The 14099-nt window shown below is 36.5% G+C and overlaps 1 protein-coding gene across 7 annotated transcripts in view; it reads left to right on the top strand.

Annotated features, from left to right (window-relative positions):
- The window catches only part of CHD9 (chromodomain helicase DNA binding protein 9), an 87282-nt gene that overhangs the window by 51070 nt on the left and 22113 nt on the right, over positions 1–14099 (top strand). For all 7 annotated transcript variants that reach the window (XM_032122230.1, XM_032122227.1, XM_032122229.1 and 4 more), the window contains 11 exons: positions 346–432; positions 1745–1882; positions 4062–4183; positions 5429–5672; positions 6767–6943; positions 7763–7906; positions 8005–8260; positions 9068–9278; positions 11277–11472; positions 12219–12386; positions 12964–13143. In XM_032122230.1, the coding sequence (XP_031978121.1) occupies positions 346–432; positions 1745–1882; positions 4062–4183; positions 5429–5672; positions 6767–6943; positions 7763–7906; positions 8005–8260; positions 9068–9278; positions 11277–11472; positions 12219–12386; positions 12964–13143 (1923 nt within the window). The remainder of the gene's footprint in view (positions 1–345; positions 433–1744; positions 1883–4061; positions 4184–5428; positions 5673–6766; positions 6944–7762; positions 7907–8004; positions 8261–9067; positions 9279–11276; positions 11473–12218; positions 12387–12963; positions 13144–14099) is intronic.

Raw genomic sequence — 14099 nt, 5'->3', positions numbered from 1 at the left:
ACTGAACTAACCTGACTTACATGGTTTAAAGTGGAATTGGCTGAGTAACTACTTAGAAGTGGTAAGGAGGGAAGAATTACGTCAGTATGGCTAGTTTCTCTAGGACTTCCACAAGACAGCATTTCATCCAAGAATGAGTGGATCTAGTGTCAAATTCCTCTTCAGTGAGTGCTGCCAAAGAGAACCAAGGGGATGTGTGCAGGGGGCTGGTATGGAATTTAAGGTCTGTGCAAAAGCCTCAATAATTTCCAACTACCAAATTAATTTTGTGTATAATGAGACCAAGTCTTAACAAATACCAACTATTTTTGCCTCTCTACTGATTTTAATAATCTTTCCCTGCAGATGGAAGAGGAACCTTTTAATCCTGACTATGTTGAAGTAGACCGGGTATTAGAAGTGTCTCTTTGTGAAGATAAAGACACTGGTGAGGTAAATATGTGTTAAAGCAAGTCAGGAAGATAAAATTGTCAAACACTACTTGGAGGTGTAATTTTATCAGATCTCACAGTAACACTTTATTGGTTTTAAAACTTCACTAATATTTTTAATGAGACATGGCAATCTTGTCCTTTCCTGTGCTAGCTGTGGATTTGAAAGAGAAATCAGCATTTAATAGCTTATATTTTTATTAGTATTAATAGGTCACAGTAGACAAAGCTTAGGTATTGACTGACATAAATGTGAGGTTCAGTAGTTGTCTTGTGGGTTCCATCAAAAGGCTGTGTCTCTGACAGTGGCATGGGGTCACTGGTAATAAAAGCTTTAGGCAGACAGTGATTTGAAGCTTTGATAGCCACCAGTGAACCTTTCCCTCTGTATTTATCAAAACTCTTTCTTTAAAGTACCTCTTCTGAAAAGCTATTACAGAATGAAAACATTCTGAGATTAAAAAAAGAAAATTAAAAAAAGAAAACAGAAAAGCAAGTCAAGCAATTAAATTGCCAAAATTCAGGAAGAGTCTGAGACAAGTGGAGATCAAAGACTGAGAAGAAAGTTGTTGATTAAGGCTACTGGAATATCTGTAATGCTTATTCTCCTTGTGTAGATAGCAAAATGAGCTGACTTTTACCCAGTGATTTCTACATTAATCTTCCTAAAGCAGGGTTGAGAGTTAAAATGACTTTTCATTTGTATGCAGCAGATTTGTCATTATTAAACTTTTAGAAAAAATGTGTTGTCATAAGACTTTACCCTTAGCTTCTGGAAGGATGACTCTTTATTTGGTTTTTAAATATTTATGTACCGAATCTAAATAAGATAATCTGCTTTGGTTCCATTTTTTTATATATGTTGTTCATCAAGACTGTAAAGCTCTATCAAAGTTTTGTTGATAAGACTCTGGTTTAGGAGCTCTAAAGCTCTTTGGTTTAGGCCTAGGTAGCCTGATTTGGAGAGTGGAGGAAATGTCCTGGGTAGCACTTCTGTAGTTAGTCCTGCCACCCTGCCCCATTTCCACAAATACCACAAATACTGTAATTTATCTTTCCTGAGGCTAAACCATGATCTACTTGTGGGTAAGTGGGATTGAAAAGTACTCCACAGGTCTACAAAAAGTGGCAGAGTGTGAGGAACCAAGGATGAGTAGGTAGCTAACAGGAATCTCCATTGAACATTTAAAAAATTGTTAGAAATACGCTTTTGATACCAGCTCTTGTGTAAGCAAGCTACTCTAATAGTAAGGCATATTAGCAGTCTGTATACTAAATTAAAAACTGATAACATTCAGAATTTTCTTCTGCAGCCTGTTATTTACTATTTAGTAAAATGGTGCTCGTTGCCATATGAAGACAGTACGTGGGAGCTGAAAGAAGATGTAGATCAAGCAAAAATAGAAGAATTTGAACAATTACAAGCTTCCAGGCCTGACTCAAGGAGATTGGTAAAATTATACCTAATTTACTTGTCTGTCTTGGTAAATCTGACTTGATTTTCCCAGCTTTAAACTCTTGTGTTAAAACCTAAGGCTTATTGACATTCTGTGTAAGGAAAGCATCTGTGTGCCTTGTTACCTAGGAATAATAAAATACTCAGGTAGGCATAGATAAATATTCTCATCTTAGTTGTTACACTAAAAAAATAAAAATTTTTGCTTAGGAAAAAACCTGAAGTGCTTGAGCTTCTAACTGAGCAGTGAGCTGCACATTGAAACTGGCTATCACAGAATCTGAGCACCTTTAAAATGAGCAGAAACCAGGATGATGTATTAACACCCTTTTATAGAGAAGAGAGTTAAGTCTTGTGCTTCAGCACTGAAGAGAGTTGGCAAATGAGATCTGTCAAACAGATTCTGTAATTTCTTCCTGCTTTTATTTTTCTTCTTGTCGTTAAATAGCTAGCTGAACGAAAGAAAAATACGTGTAATAAGGAAACATGTTTTATCTTTAAATTATCAATCTTCTGTCTCCTAGAGCAGGAGAAAGCAAAATAGTTCTATTTCAAGTCCTGTATGTCATTGTCAGAGTAGGACATGTGTCCTGCGTGGTGTAGTACAACACTTGTTCTAACTTACTTCTTTTACATAGCTAAATATGCACAGTGTTTTAATTCGGAGGCTTTGGAATTTATTTTAATGGTTTTTCCATCTACAGATAATGACAGTAGTCACGATTAACATCTTTATATTATATTGAGTTCATTTTTGTAGTATTTATTTAAAATACTGACATTTTGGCATGTGGGAAGAAGAGCTTTTATACCTCTGTTACCATATTTGGCTGTGAGAGAAAAAGATGATTAAAGCGCAACTGTACAACTGACAGTCATCTCAGCATCAGCAACAAGTATTTTTGCTTCAGGCTTCAGCAGCTACAAGAAATTATTTGCTGACTGCAGCCTTGCAAGCAGGAGTGTGGCTGCTGCGGGTGTGGGGGAGTGGACAGATGGCAGGTAGTGGGAGAGGGGAGGAAGCCACAGCTGCTGGGGAGGGACAGCTCCTGCTGTGCCCAGACCTGGGTTCAGGTGATGCCGACGCTGGCAGTGCAGAGAGAGAAAATTCACGTGGAAAATTCAGAGCTGCCACATGAGTCTCGAGTGAATGCAAGCTTTTATAAATGTTGAGAAATGGGGAGGGAGTGGGGGGGGAAGTACAGCTGGTGAGAAAAGCTCTTACTAAAATTACTTCACTTGAATGTGTGAGTTTGTTCACGTTGGGATAGAGGAGCTATCAGAAGAGTTTTCTGCTGGAATCCTACCTAGTATCAGTCAAAAACTATGATTTCACCTCTAAGTTGCCTGCTAAGCTAGAGGCCAGGCTGTTCTGGCTCCAGGCTTGGAAGCTAGTGTGTGTGTGTATATGTAAGTATTTTATATGTAGCCTCTCAGCTTTCCTTAGCTTGCTAGGGCCCTGAAGGTGATACACCTCGATACTGTCAGTCTGTTTTGTCTTGGCCTTTGCATCCTGATCCTGCAGATGCTGATGCTGACTTTGGTCTGATCCCTTGGGGAAATCTATTCAGGACACTAAACCTCTCAGAAGTTTGCATTTTTTTGTACTCCTGACCCTGGCTTCCTGCATTGGCTGTGGGACAGAGTGGTCAGCATTGACCAGGGCAAGTGCAGAAGGGAGAGGATAAGATCACAGTAACTGTGTAGATGCCCAGACTGCTTCAGCATCAGCATTCAGAGCTACCTAAGACTTCAGGGGTGTTGGTAATCCCAAATACTCAGTTGGCTTTCTTGTAGGTCAGCTGCCTGTTCTTAGAGCTGCCAAAGTGAAATTTCAAGTAGTCTTGAAATATCATGTATAAATGAATTAGCGTGTCATATTATTCCTGCTAAAGTATTTGTATTCTACTTTCTAGAAACTAGTTGCTTGATTTTATTATAATATAGTCTTAAATTAATTTTAAAAGTAACAATTCATAGAGAAAAATAAATACAAATTTCAGGTTTCTGCAGACTATTAGCTAGTAAGTGATGTTAACAATGACACTTTACTTTTAAGTTTGAATAATAACATTCTAAATCTAAAGTGATACACTCACAAAGTAGTGCAGTTAGATATTTCGGAAAAATAAAGCATATATCAACCTGTATGTATATTAATCTTTCCCTTAAAGGATCGACCACCTCCAAACTCCTGGAAGAAGATAGAACAGTCCAGGGAATATAAAAATGGCAATCAGCTCAGGGAATATCAACTGGAAGGACTTAACTGGCTCCTATTCAACTGGTACAATAGGTATATGCATGGAATATTTTTTAATGTAGATTTTGAACCATATGGAGTGAATTGCTGTTATTTGGTATAAATACTGTTTTAACTAAAAAAATTGCAATTTCTCTGCTTATAGCTAAAAGGATGTAACTGGAACAAATTTCTCTCCCTTTGGGTGTGCAAGGATGTTTTTATCTACAAAAATTAGCAAAATATTAAAATAATGCAACTAACATTTTTAATGGCTAAACTTTCATAACTAAATTTTCAGTGGCTATGAGGAAGTTAAAACAAAAACAAGAAAAGTGCAAGCTTTCAGAATTTTTGAAACTGGGAAATGCATCTTTTAAAATGATTGCTAGAAATAGTATGTATTTCAAAAAAAGTTACCTCTCTTCAATAAGGCTAGTAAATAATCTTATTATCTGAATTTTAAGCTAAAGTTAACTTTTGTTCCTTAATGCTATGTGATATGAACAGGAATATAATCACTTTGAAGATCTTTTCCAGAATGATGTATTTTCTCTGTATCTAAGTTGAATTTCTATTAATGAATCTTCCTGCTTGCTGTATTTTCAAACTTCCAGTTGCGTGTCCCTCATAGAGATGATGGCAGCAGGCATAGCATTTACCATTGATCTGCAGAAGGAAATCTGATTTTAATTCTCATTCAAGCAGTGCAGAGCTGTGTGACACCTGCAAACAGAGTGAAGGGCTGGAATGTATGGCTGAGGGCAACTATGGAGTGGTACTTCATGCAGTAACTTAGTTATAGGCATCTGTCTAGTTCTGGAATCAAAAAGGGAAATCTGTTAATGATGCTCTAATGGACTCCTTTCATGTGAGTGTAGCTGGGATACTTCCCATCTATGATTTCTAGGGAATCTTCATTAATTTCTAGCAGTTTTGTCAAGGTGAATGTGCATGTACGAAACCTGCTTAATTTAAATTCCTTTAATTAGGGCAGAGGTAGTCCCAAAAGAATACTTCTGGAATATTTTTGTAGGAGAACTTCACGGAACACTCCATTCTCAGGTTTTGACGATGCTAAACCTGATGCAAAGCTTTACACAAAAGTTTTGTGAGCATTCTTTCACCTTAACAAGGGAGCACTTGCAAGGATCTTTTTGCAGTTCCTCTGTTTTGACTGTTGTTGTAAACTGGTATATTTGAGCTTTGTTTTTTGTAAATTGCTCATTGTAGTAACAGCTTTAGGATGGTCTGTACTTTCTTTGATGGTAGTAACAAATAAATATTTTTTGCTTTCAGGCGAAATTGCATTTTAGCAGATGAAATGGGCCTTGGCAAAACCATTCAGTCCATTACGTTCCTGTATGAAATCCTCCTGACTGGTATAAGAGGCCCTTTCCTGATCATAGCTCCGCTTTCCACTATAACAAACTGGGAGAGAGAATTCCGCACGTGGACTGACCTGAATGTTGTGGTGTACCACGGAAGTATGATCAGCAGGCAGATGATTCAGCAGTATGAGATGTACTTCAGGGACTCCCAGGTATTGTAAAGTCACTTGTGTGCAGTAACTCACCCAAAATATGGTTCAGGTGGCAGTAATGACAAGTGTATTTGACAATATCTGTGTGTTTATCTTGGTGAAAGTCATTTCATGTTCCAGGATGTTACATATGAGCATCTTCAACAAATGCTTACTGGGTAAATTTAGTGGCAGTGTTTTGCAGCAAGATGTGTGTGTTGTTTCACTGTGCTGAGTAGTTTTGCAATTGAATAGCAGTGATGCTGATACTCTTGTGGAGATTAAAGTGTACACAGATGGTTACAGTTGGGTCCTGAATTTGAAGAGCAGGGAGAAAGAAAACAATACTAATTAAGCTCTGCTACCTTTATGTAGCTGTTGATTTCCTTTTGCTGGTGTTAACTGTGTACAGTTTGCTTTTCAGTCTGAAATATGTACCCTTAAATGGCATGAGAAAACCTTGAAATCTCATTATTTTAAAAGGGTTTTGTTTTCATTTTTTATATATTGTGCATAATTTTTTTTTTAATTGTCATGGTATTTCTTCAAAATTGATAAGGCTGAGAACTTCTTATTAATTAGTGCTAAATATCAAAATGACATCTTGTTTGTCTAGTGAGTTATTCTATACTGCCTTGCTGAAGGCCTTACATATTCTCCTTGTCAGACCAATGGAGTAAACTGGATAAAAAGTTTTCATTTAGCTCTCAGGTGGAACTGTGATTACTTACTGTATGACTGCTAACTGTATTAATGTCATATATTTTGATTGACTGACTGTAGAATTTTTCCAGTCACTCTTTCAGATTTTCTCAGGGTTAAAAATGGGGTTTTATCTACATGCACCTTCTGAAACAGTTCTGTTAGATGGTATATCTGTAATTCAAAAGTGGTTAAAATTTTACTGTTGGTTAGATAATACCAGATTTGGGTCCATGAATATTACTCTTTAGTATTAGTTAGAGAGTTACAAAGATTAATAAATGTGATGGCAAAGCAATTTATAATGTAAAATCCAGTGTCTGACTCCTGGCAAAATTTCAACAACAACAAAATCTGTAAATTGAGTAGATGGGAGGGAATGTAACAAATTGTGTGTGTTGATGAATTTCTAGGGCCGTATTGTTCGAGGTACCTACAGGTTCCAGGCCATTATTACAACCTTTGAAATGATTCTTGGTGGGTGTCCAGAATTAAATGCAATCGAGTGGCGGTGCGTTATTATTGATGAAGCTCACAGACTGAAGAATAAAAACTGCAAACTTTTGGAAGGACTAAAATTAATGAATCTTGTGAGTAACTACAGTTCACTTTTTGGGGTTGATTCTAGTTCAGTATAGTATGATAATAAATAAAAAATTTGCTTTACATGCCGAAAAAGACCTCTCAAGTGGTCTTTCTTGAGAGATAACTATTCCTGATACTCTTCAAACATATGTGGTTTTGATAGCTGATGCCGGTATATTTTTGATTAAACAAAATGTGGCAAGTTCTCACTGTAAGCATAATCTATTTCTGATGATACTGTTATATCGTTTTAGTTTTGATTAGGATGAAAATATAATTTCAATTTTGCTTTTGTTTTTGTGCAATGTGTTAAAATCTAGAAAGTATTTTAAGCAAATTATTTAACAATAAAAGCAAGCAAGTAGTGGAATTTTAAACAGATTTATTGTCTAGTCCAGTAGTTAAGATTTTTTAAAGCAGATAACTACCATGTATCAGATGCACCAGGACTAGTTTTGCATTTTTTTTTATTGCTTCATTATTACTTTCTTTTGGATTCTCAGAAGTCATCTAAATTGCTTTCTTATACGTGCTTAGTGTATACTTTCCACGCTGTAGAGAGGGAGGTTTATAAAGGTATGAATATTACAGGGGAAGTCACTGTGTTCACTCATTCTTTCATTACAGATGTAGGGAGAAAAAATTTGAAGAAAAGCTACTAGAAAATACTTACTAGTGTTTTTTAAATAAATCTGCTTATCTGCTTATTACCTGTGTTCTTAGTGACACACAGAACTGGTATTTTTGGGGTTTGATGCTCAGACGTAAACATTTTGGCGTATGTGTGCAAATCAGGTTATGTAAGGTTTTTTTTCTTTTTCTAGGAGCATAAAGTGCTGTTAACAGGTACCCCACTGCAGAACACAGTAGAAGAATTATTTAGCCTCCTTCATTTCCTGGAACCATTGCGCTTTCCTGCTGAATCTACGTTCATGCAAGAGTTCGGAGACCTTAAAACAGAGGAACAGGTATAAGTTCATCTGAGCTTTAGTGTTTAAGAGGGACTTCCTTTTAATTGAGCTACAGTATCACCTTACGTTCCAACAAACTGTTGTGCTTCCTTTAGGTTCAGAAACTACAAGCTATCCTGAAACCCATGATGCTCAGGAGATTAAAAGAAGATGTAGAAAAAAAGCTGGCTCCTAAGGAGGAAACTATAATTGAAGTAGAACTAACTAATATTCAGAAGAAATATTACCGAGCTATTTTGGAGAAAAATTTTGCTTTCTTATCCAAAGGAGCAGGGCAGGCAAATGTACCCAATCTGGTTAACACTATGATGGAGCTCAGAAAGTGTTGTAATCACCCTTATCTCATCAAAGGTAAATACAGGATAAGAACTGATTTTTTTTAAACTTTTTTATTTTTATTTAAAATATGTAAAAATTTTGTAATAATTTGTTGATGTTTTCTTCAGATTTTCCAAGGATTGGATTAGGTAGAAACATTTTTTTGATAGTCACAAGACAAACTTGTGAGACATTTGCATATTTGAGGCCTGAAGCTTGAACTTTTTCTGTAGAATTACACAGAACATTTAGAAGCAGTTATCTCATGGAAATGGTACAGCTTGTTACAAGCTGTATGAACAAAAACTTTAAGGTCTAAGTTTTAAAATGAATGCTTCTTTCAAGTTATATGATCTCTGTCAGTCTTCAGTGCTTTTCTCACTTACTGATAACTGATGTTTTTCCTGACTTGCAAAAAAAGACACTTCACGCTCCAAAAGTTCTGGCTGTGGTTTCAGAAGTAGTATTCAAAATACTGGGTTATTTTCAAAGACTCATGACCCATTTAAAATATCACAAAGAGAAAAGAACTTTTTTTTTTGTAGGTTTTTTTACATAATACTTGAGAATAAATATTTCAGTTTCTGAAATTTGGAGGAGGGGGGTTCACCTCATCCAAGGTGTTTGTTCTGTTTAAAAACTTAAAATTAGTTTTCAAAGCTGATAAATATAAATGTTCTTGCTTAGACTTCAGACCTATCCAGAACTCTGTTCTGTCTCCATCAGTGCCTAAAGGGGAATATTTAGAGTACAGCACTGATTTTGGTAACTTAGATTTGAATGTATGTAGAGATATTTGTGTAAAAACACCTATAGATACGGAAATACATCCTTTGATAGGTGCTGAAGAGAAGATCCTTGGAGAGTTTAAAGAAACATACAGTCCAAGTGCTCCTGACTTTCACCTGCAAGCAATGATCCAGTCTGCTGGGAAATTGGTTCTTATTGATAAGCTTCTTCCAAAAATGAAAGCAGGAGGCCACAAGGTCCTTATCTTCTCTCAAATGGTGCGCTGCCTTGATATTTTGGAGGATTACCTTATACATAAAAGGTAAGATTCGTATTCTGTATCCTGTAGTGTATTGTTGTGTGAATGGTAGTGCAGGATTAATGACAGCAGCACACCAAAGCTGGGAGTTGTTTTGTTTGCTAATCAGTGTGAAACTTTGTGTTCTGTGTTCATTTGTTCACTGACTAATTAAAAACTTCAGAGGAAAACTAAGGAGAGGTTGTCCAATTTGAGTAAGCGATGTGCCTTCACTTTGTTGCTTTTTCCATTAAACATTCAATTATGTATATACTGGTTTTACATTTTCTGTCAGAAACCAAGTAAATTCACGCTTATCATTGCTTGTCCAAACCCCAGGAAGCACTGAATGTGTTCTTCACTTACACGGTGTTGAACTGGAACCAGATGGATCCAAGATACAGCTCCTTGCTTCAAAAGGAGTATAAGGACAAAATGATAAGCAGCTGGAGATGTGTTTTTTATTAATGTAAAAGTGCAAATGTTCTTCCTATCTTTCCTAAATTGACTGCTTTGAATTTTGCAGCAGAGCTGGACTCCCAGCCATAAACCTGCTCCATAAGCTGGCTTTGGTCATCACATGTAATTGCACCCTCTGATTATTACTGACTGTTGACTCAATGAAAATGAAATGCTTATTTGGGCATATGACTAAATAAATGCCTAAAACCTTAAACTTGGTTACAATCAGTAGTTGCTGTATCAACCTGAAAATCTGTAACAAGGCATAGTTCTTGTTTTACAAGTGGATTTGTTGCAGTGTACATACTGCTTTGAAGTGTGTAGTTGTCAGTGAACTACATCATAGTAACACAGAGTTAACATGTTGAAAAACAAAAATTATTAATGTTAAGCCTTCCTGCAGTGGATACTGGAATACTGGATAGTAGATTATTTTAATTCCTCTTTTGGTGATAGTTTTATATTAAGGCTGTCTGTTGGAACTGGGAGTGCAACAGTTTCTATGTTTTATTTTAAAAAATTAATTTTAACTTCATAGTAGTACTTATAATTCAGTATGGAAAATATTCCTTCTTCTGCAACGTTGTTACATTTAGACCAGTGAATCATATCTACAGGTGGAATCTTCTGAAATCCATAAAAGCCGAAATTTGCTCTGTGCTGCCATTTGGTTAGAAATGCTGGAGTGCACACATGAGCAGACTTAGCACTTGACAGAATTCAGGCCTGTAGGAGATAGATGGCTGCCTGCCAGAATGCCTGTGGTCCTGTGGATTATCTGCTGTGCCATTTTATAGCTGATGAGAAGAAAAATGGTTGTGAGGCTTTTTGACTACTAGATACACATTCGGCATCTTATTCAGTTTACAAGTACGGAAGTATTTGCTCCCTTTTTAAGCATTTTACTTGATTTCAGAAGTCTCGAAGCAGTCTTTGTAATTGTCAAAGTTAACAAATGACAGTTTTACTTCAGGCTTGAAAATTTGCTGGGTTAAGTCTAGGAAGCCTTGGTAAAGACTGTTAGAGGTGCTGTCATGTCATTTTTGTTCCATTTCTCTTCAGCTTTACAGAATCAATATGCTTTTGTCCAGTGACAGCTCACCAAATTCTGCTTTCTGCTGATTACTTGGTTCCCCCTAATGTGTTCAGACAATTTGGTGTATAATACAAGAGTCCACTGTCCTGCCTCTGTGATCCTAGACCGGGATCCAAGGATAGTATGTGAAAAACTTGAGCGTCCACATAGGACAGGGTGTGTTCTAATGCAGCTAAGTGCCATGGTAATATATGTATAATCAGGTAGTTGCTTAGTGGACAAAATGCAGAAGAACTTGTCTTAAAATGCTCAGTGTTTGGACTTGCTGATGTGTGTTGGTGCTACAGACATGCAGGTTCTGACGTGATTCTTGGTTCTGTTACCCACTGCTAATTAGAGTTAGTCTTTTTAACTTTCCTTCTCTGTAAAGAATAAATCTATAAGCAGTAGATCTGTTCAAATCCACCCTTAAATGATAAAAACATTTGTAATGCTTTGTGTGTTGTATCTGTGGCCGTTGGCAGGTATTTGTACGAGCGAATCGACGGGCGCGTGCGAGGGAACCTCAGGCAAGCTGCCATCGACCGCTTCAGCAAACCAGACTCAGATCGCTTCGTCTTCCTCCTCTGCACCAGGGCTGGGGGCCTGGGCATCAACTTGACTGCAGCAGATACCTGTATCATTTTTGATTCTGACTGGAATCCTCAAAATGACCTGCAGGTAAATTTCTTTGGTAGTGAGCCCTAATTAAACCCGATGGATGAAAATTTCATCACTTTGAATATTGTCTCTGTTTGAACACACGTAATTTTAAAACATTCATGTTTCTAAGGCATGTGTTTAAAGTTTTTTGATGTCTTCTATTCTGGACAGATTTCATTTGGTTGGGAACTTTTTCTTTCAAATTGGTGACTTTTGAAAAATGCAACACAGTTAAAGTCAGTGAGTTGATAAAACCCTTAAGAATTGATGACGCTGTGAACCTGGGGGCTATATTTTGGATGAACTGACTGACACAATTTATGGAAATAGAGGTGTTCAGTTGAAACATAATATACAGAAAAGGATTAATATGCATTAAGAAAAAGTGAATTAATCAAATCTAGGAATTGGATGCTGGAATTGAAATAATTCTCAAGTTGCAACTCCTTTATTGTTCATATCTGGAGATCAGATAACTTAGGAGCTAGCAGGTCTTTTTACCTGGTGTTACTGCAAGGGAAGTACTAGTCAGGAGCATTCAGCACAGGTCATTCATCTGCATTTTACTTGCTACACTGTTCAGAAAACTGTTCATAATGTGTAAAATGTCTGATAGCTTCTGTTTGCTTAAATGTGTATTGACTCCTTTTGAGTTCATGCTCTTGTTTTTGGCTTGGGCTACAACAGAAACAGGTTTTTAAAAATCAGTATCTCGTTCTTAGATAAGTCTAATTTCTAACTGCCCTTTTCCCATCCTTCCAAAGGCTCAAGCCCGATGCCACAGGATTGGTCAGAACAAAGCAGTGAAGGTCTACAGGCTGATTACACGTAATTCCTATGAGAGAGAGATGTTTGACAGAGCAAGTCTGAAGCTGGGACTGGATAAGGCTGTCTTGCAGAGTATGAGTGGAAGAGAAAACAGTGTTGGTGGTGTATGTAGATTTATTTCCTGAAATAACCTTCCTTTTGCTTTTGTAATCATGTGGGAATTACTTTAAAATCACAGAAGCTGCCACTTTTCCCTTTTTCTCTCACTTGCATCTCCGTTCTGTTTTCTGATGTGGACTAGCAATATAGTTGATACAATTTTAAATATAGTCAGTTATTCTGATAAATCTTTCACCGTTTCTTGCCTCATAAAGTTCAAGGTAGATAATGGCAAAGTTTAAAACAAGGAAAAAGGTTTCTCTTTGTTTCCTTGTATCTTCTCATATTAATATAGTGTGTTGCTTTAATGTAAGTATGAACAGGTAATTCTTTTAAACATGCACATCATGGTTTTGAGAATAGCCAAAGGAAAAGAGAGACACACTTCTAAAAATGTGTACTGTAACCACCTAATTTATTATTTCAGCTGTTAGCTAGACTTTTCTCTTAGCTTTTAATACTCCAGAGTTAGGCTTATAAATCATAAGGCACAGCTGGGTTGTGGAAAGATGTGAAAGAGGAAGGGAAAAGACTTCCAGGATTTTTTTTCTTAACTGTCTAAACCCAATTTTATTTGCTCAGATCCAACAACTCTCCAAAAAAGAAATAGAAGACTTACTTCGAAGAGGTGCCTATGGTGCCATTATGGATGAAGAGGATGAAGGCTCCAAGTTCTGTGAGGAAGACATTGACCAGATTCTGCAGCGTCGGACTAAAACGATCACAATTGAATCCGAGGGAAGAGGCTCCACATTTGCCAAGGTGCAGAACAGCAGGATGTTCTGTGACAGTACAGAGCTGTAAATGTGGCTGGATGTTGAAGAGTTTAGGCTTTATTTTTAAATTAAGTTTACTTGTGTTTAATGGGTGTGTGTGTTAGGTACATATTTTGGGTTCTTGCATCTGTATGTTTATGTTACCGTGCACATAAAAAATCCAATTGGCACAGACAGATTTTGTAAATGCCAGGTGCAAGGAGCATGCTTGAACAAAGATGAGGAATGGATCTGTACTGCTTTGGAAAAGGCTGGGGGTTGTGTGAAATATAACAAGCTGCATTAACCAAGAATATTAAAACAAATTTGTTTATAGATCTATTTGTATTTAGATACAGTAAGAGCAGGGGAAAATATATATGACAATAGTTATTAAGGTTAAAAATTGTCAGGCTTATTCTGAAAATGTGTAAACAAAGGATATATTTTGAACCTTAATCTTTTTTGGTCAGAATTGGAAAAGCAAAATAAGAAACCTCCTAAAATAGCAGTGAGTGGAGATACTTTTTGTACATGGGAAGGAGACTGAGAGTGTAAAATACAAGCAGTAAAACTGAGCTTGGGGTGTGGGCACTTCATGAATGCAATTGTGAGAATTCCAAAATAATTAAAAAGGCAAAGAAAAAGGAAGACTTGAAATACAGTAAATGTATATTTATATTCTTAAATAGCAATATTTAAAAATATTATTTATTTACATGTCTATTTAGGTTTTCTTATATCTTGCTGATTATGGCTTAAATAAGAATTAGGTTTCTAAAGATCATCATCACTGTCTTTTTATCAAAAGAGTTAGAAATTTTTATATATATTTACTCTTTTCCCAAATGCAGTGTATCAGGGTTTTTTAAATGCCTTCTGAAATTAAGCCTATTCCATGTACTCAGGCTTTGATTGTTGGCAGCTTAAACGCCCCTTTGAAATTTCCCTCAAGCGAGTACT

Source organism: Corvus moneduloides, chromosome 12, assembly GCF_009650955.1.
Source record: "Corvus moneduloides isolate bCorMon1 chromosome 12, bCorMon1.pri, whole genome shotgun sequence".
Taxonomy (NCBI): Eukaryota; Metazoa; Chordata; class Aves; order Passeriformes; family Corvidae; genus Corvus; species Corvus moneduloides.
The sequence above is the reverse complement of the archived record's forward strand: the minus strand, read 5'-3'. Positions and strand labels throughout refer to the sequence as shown.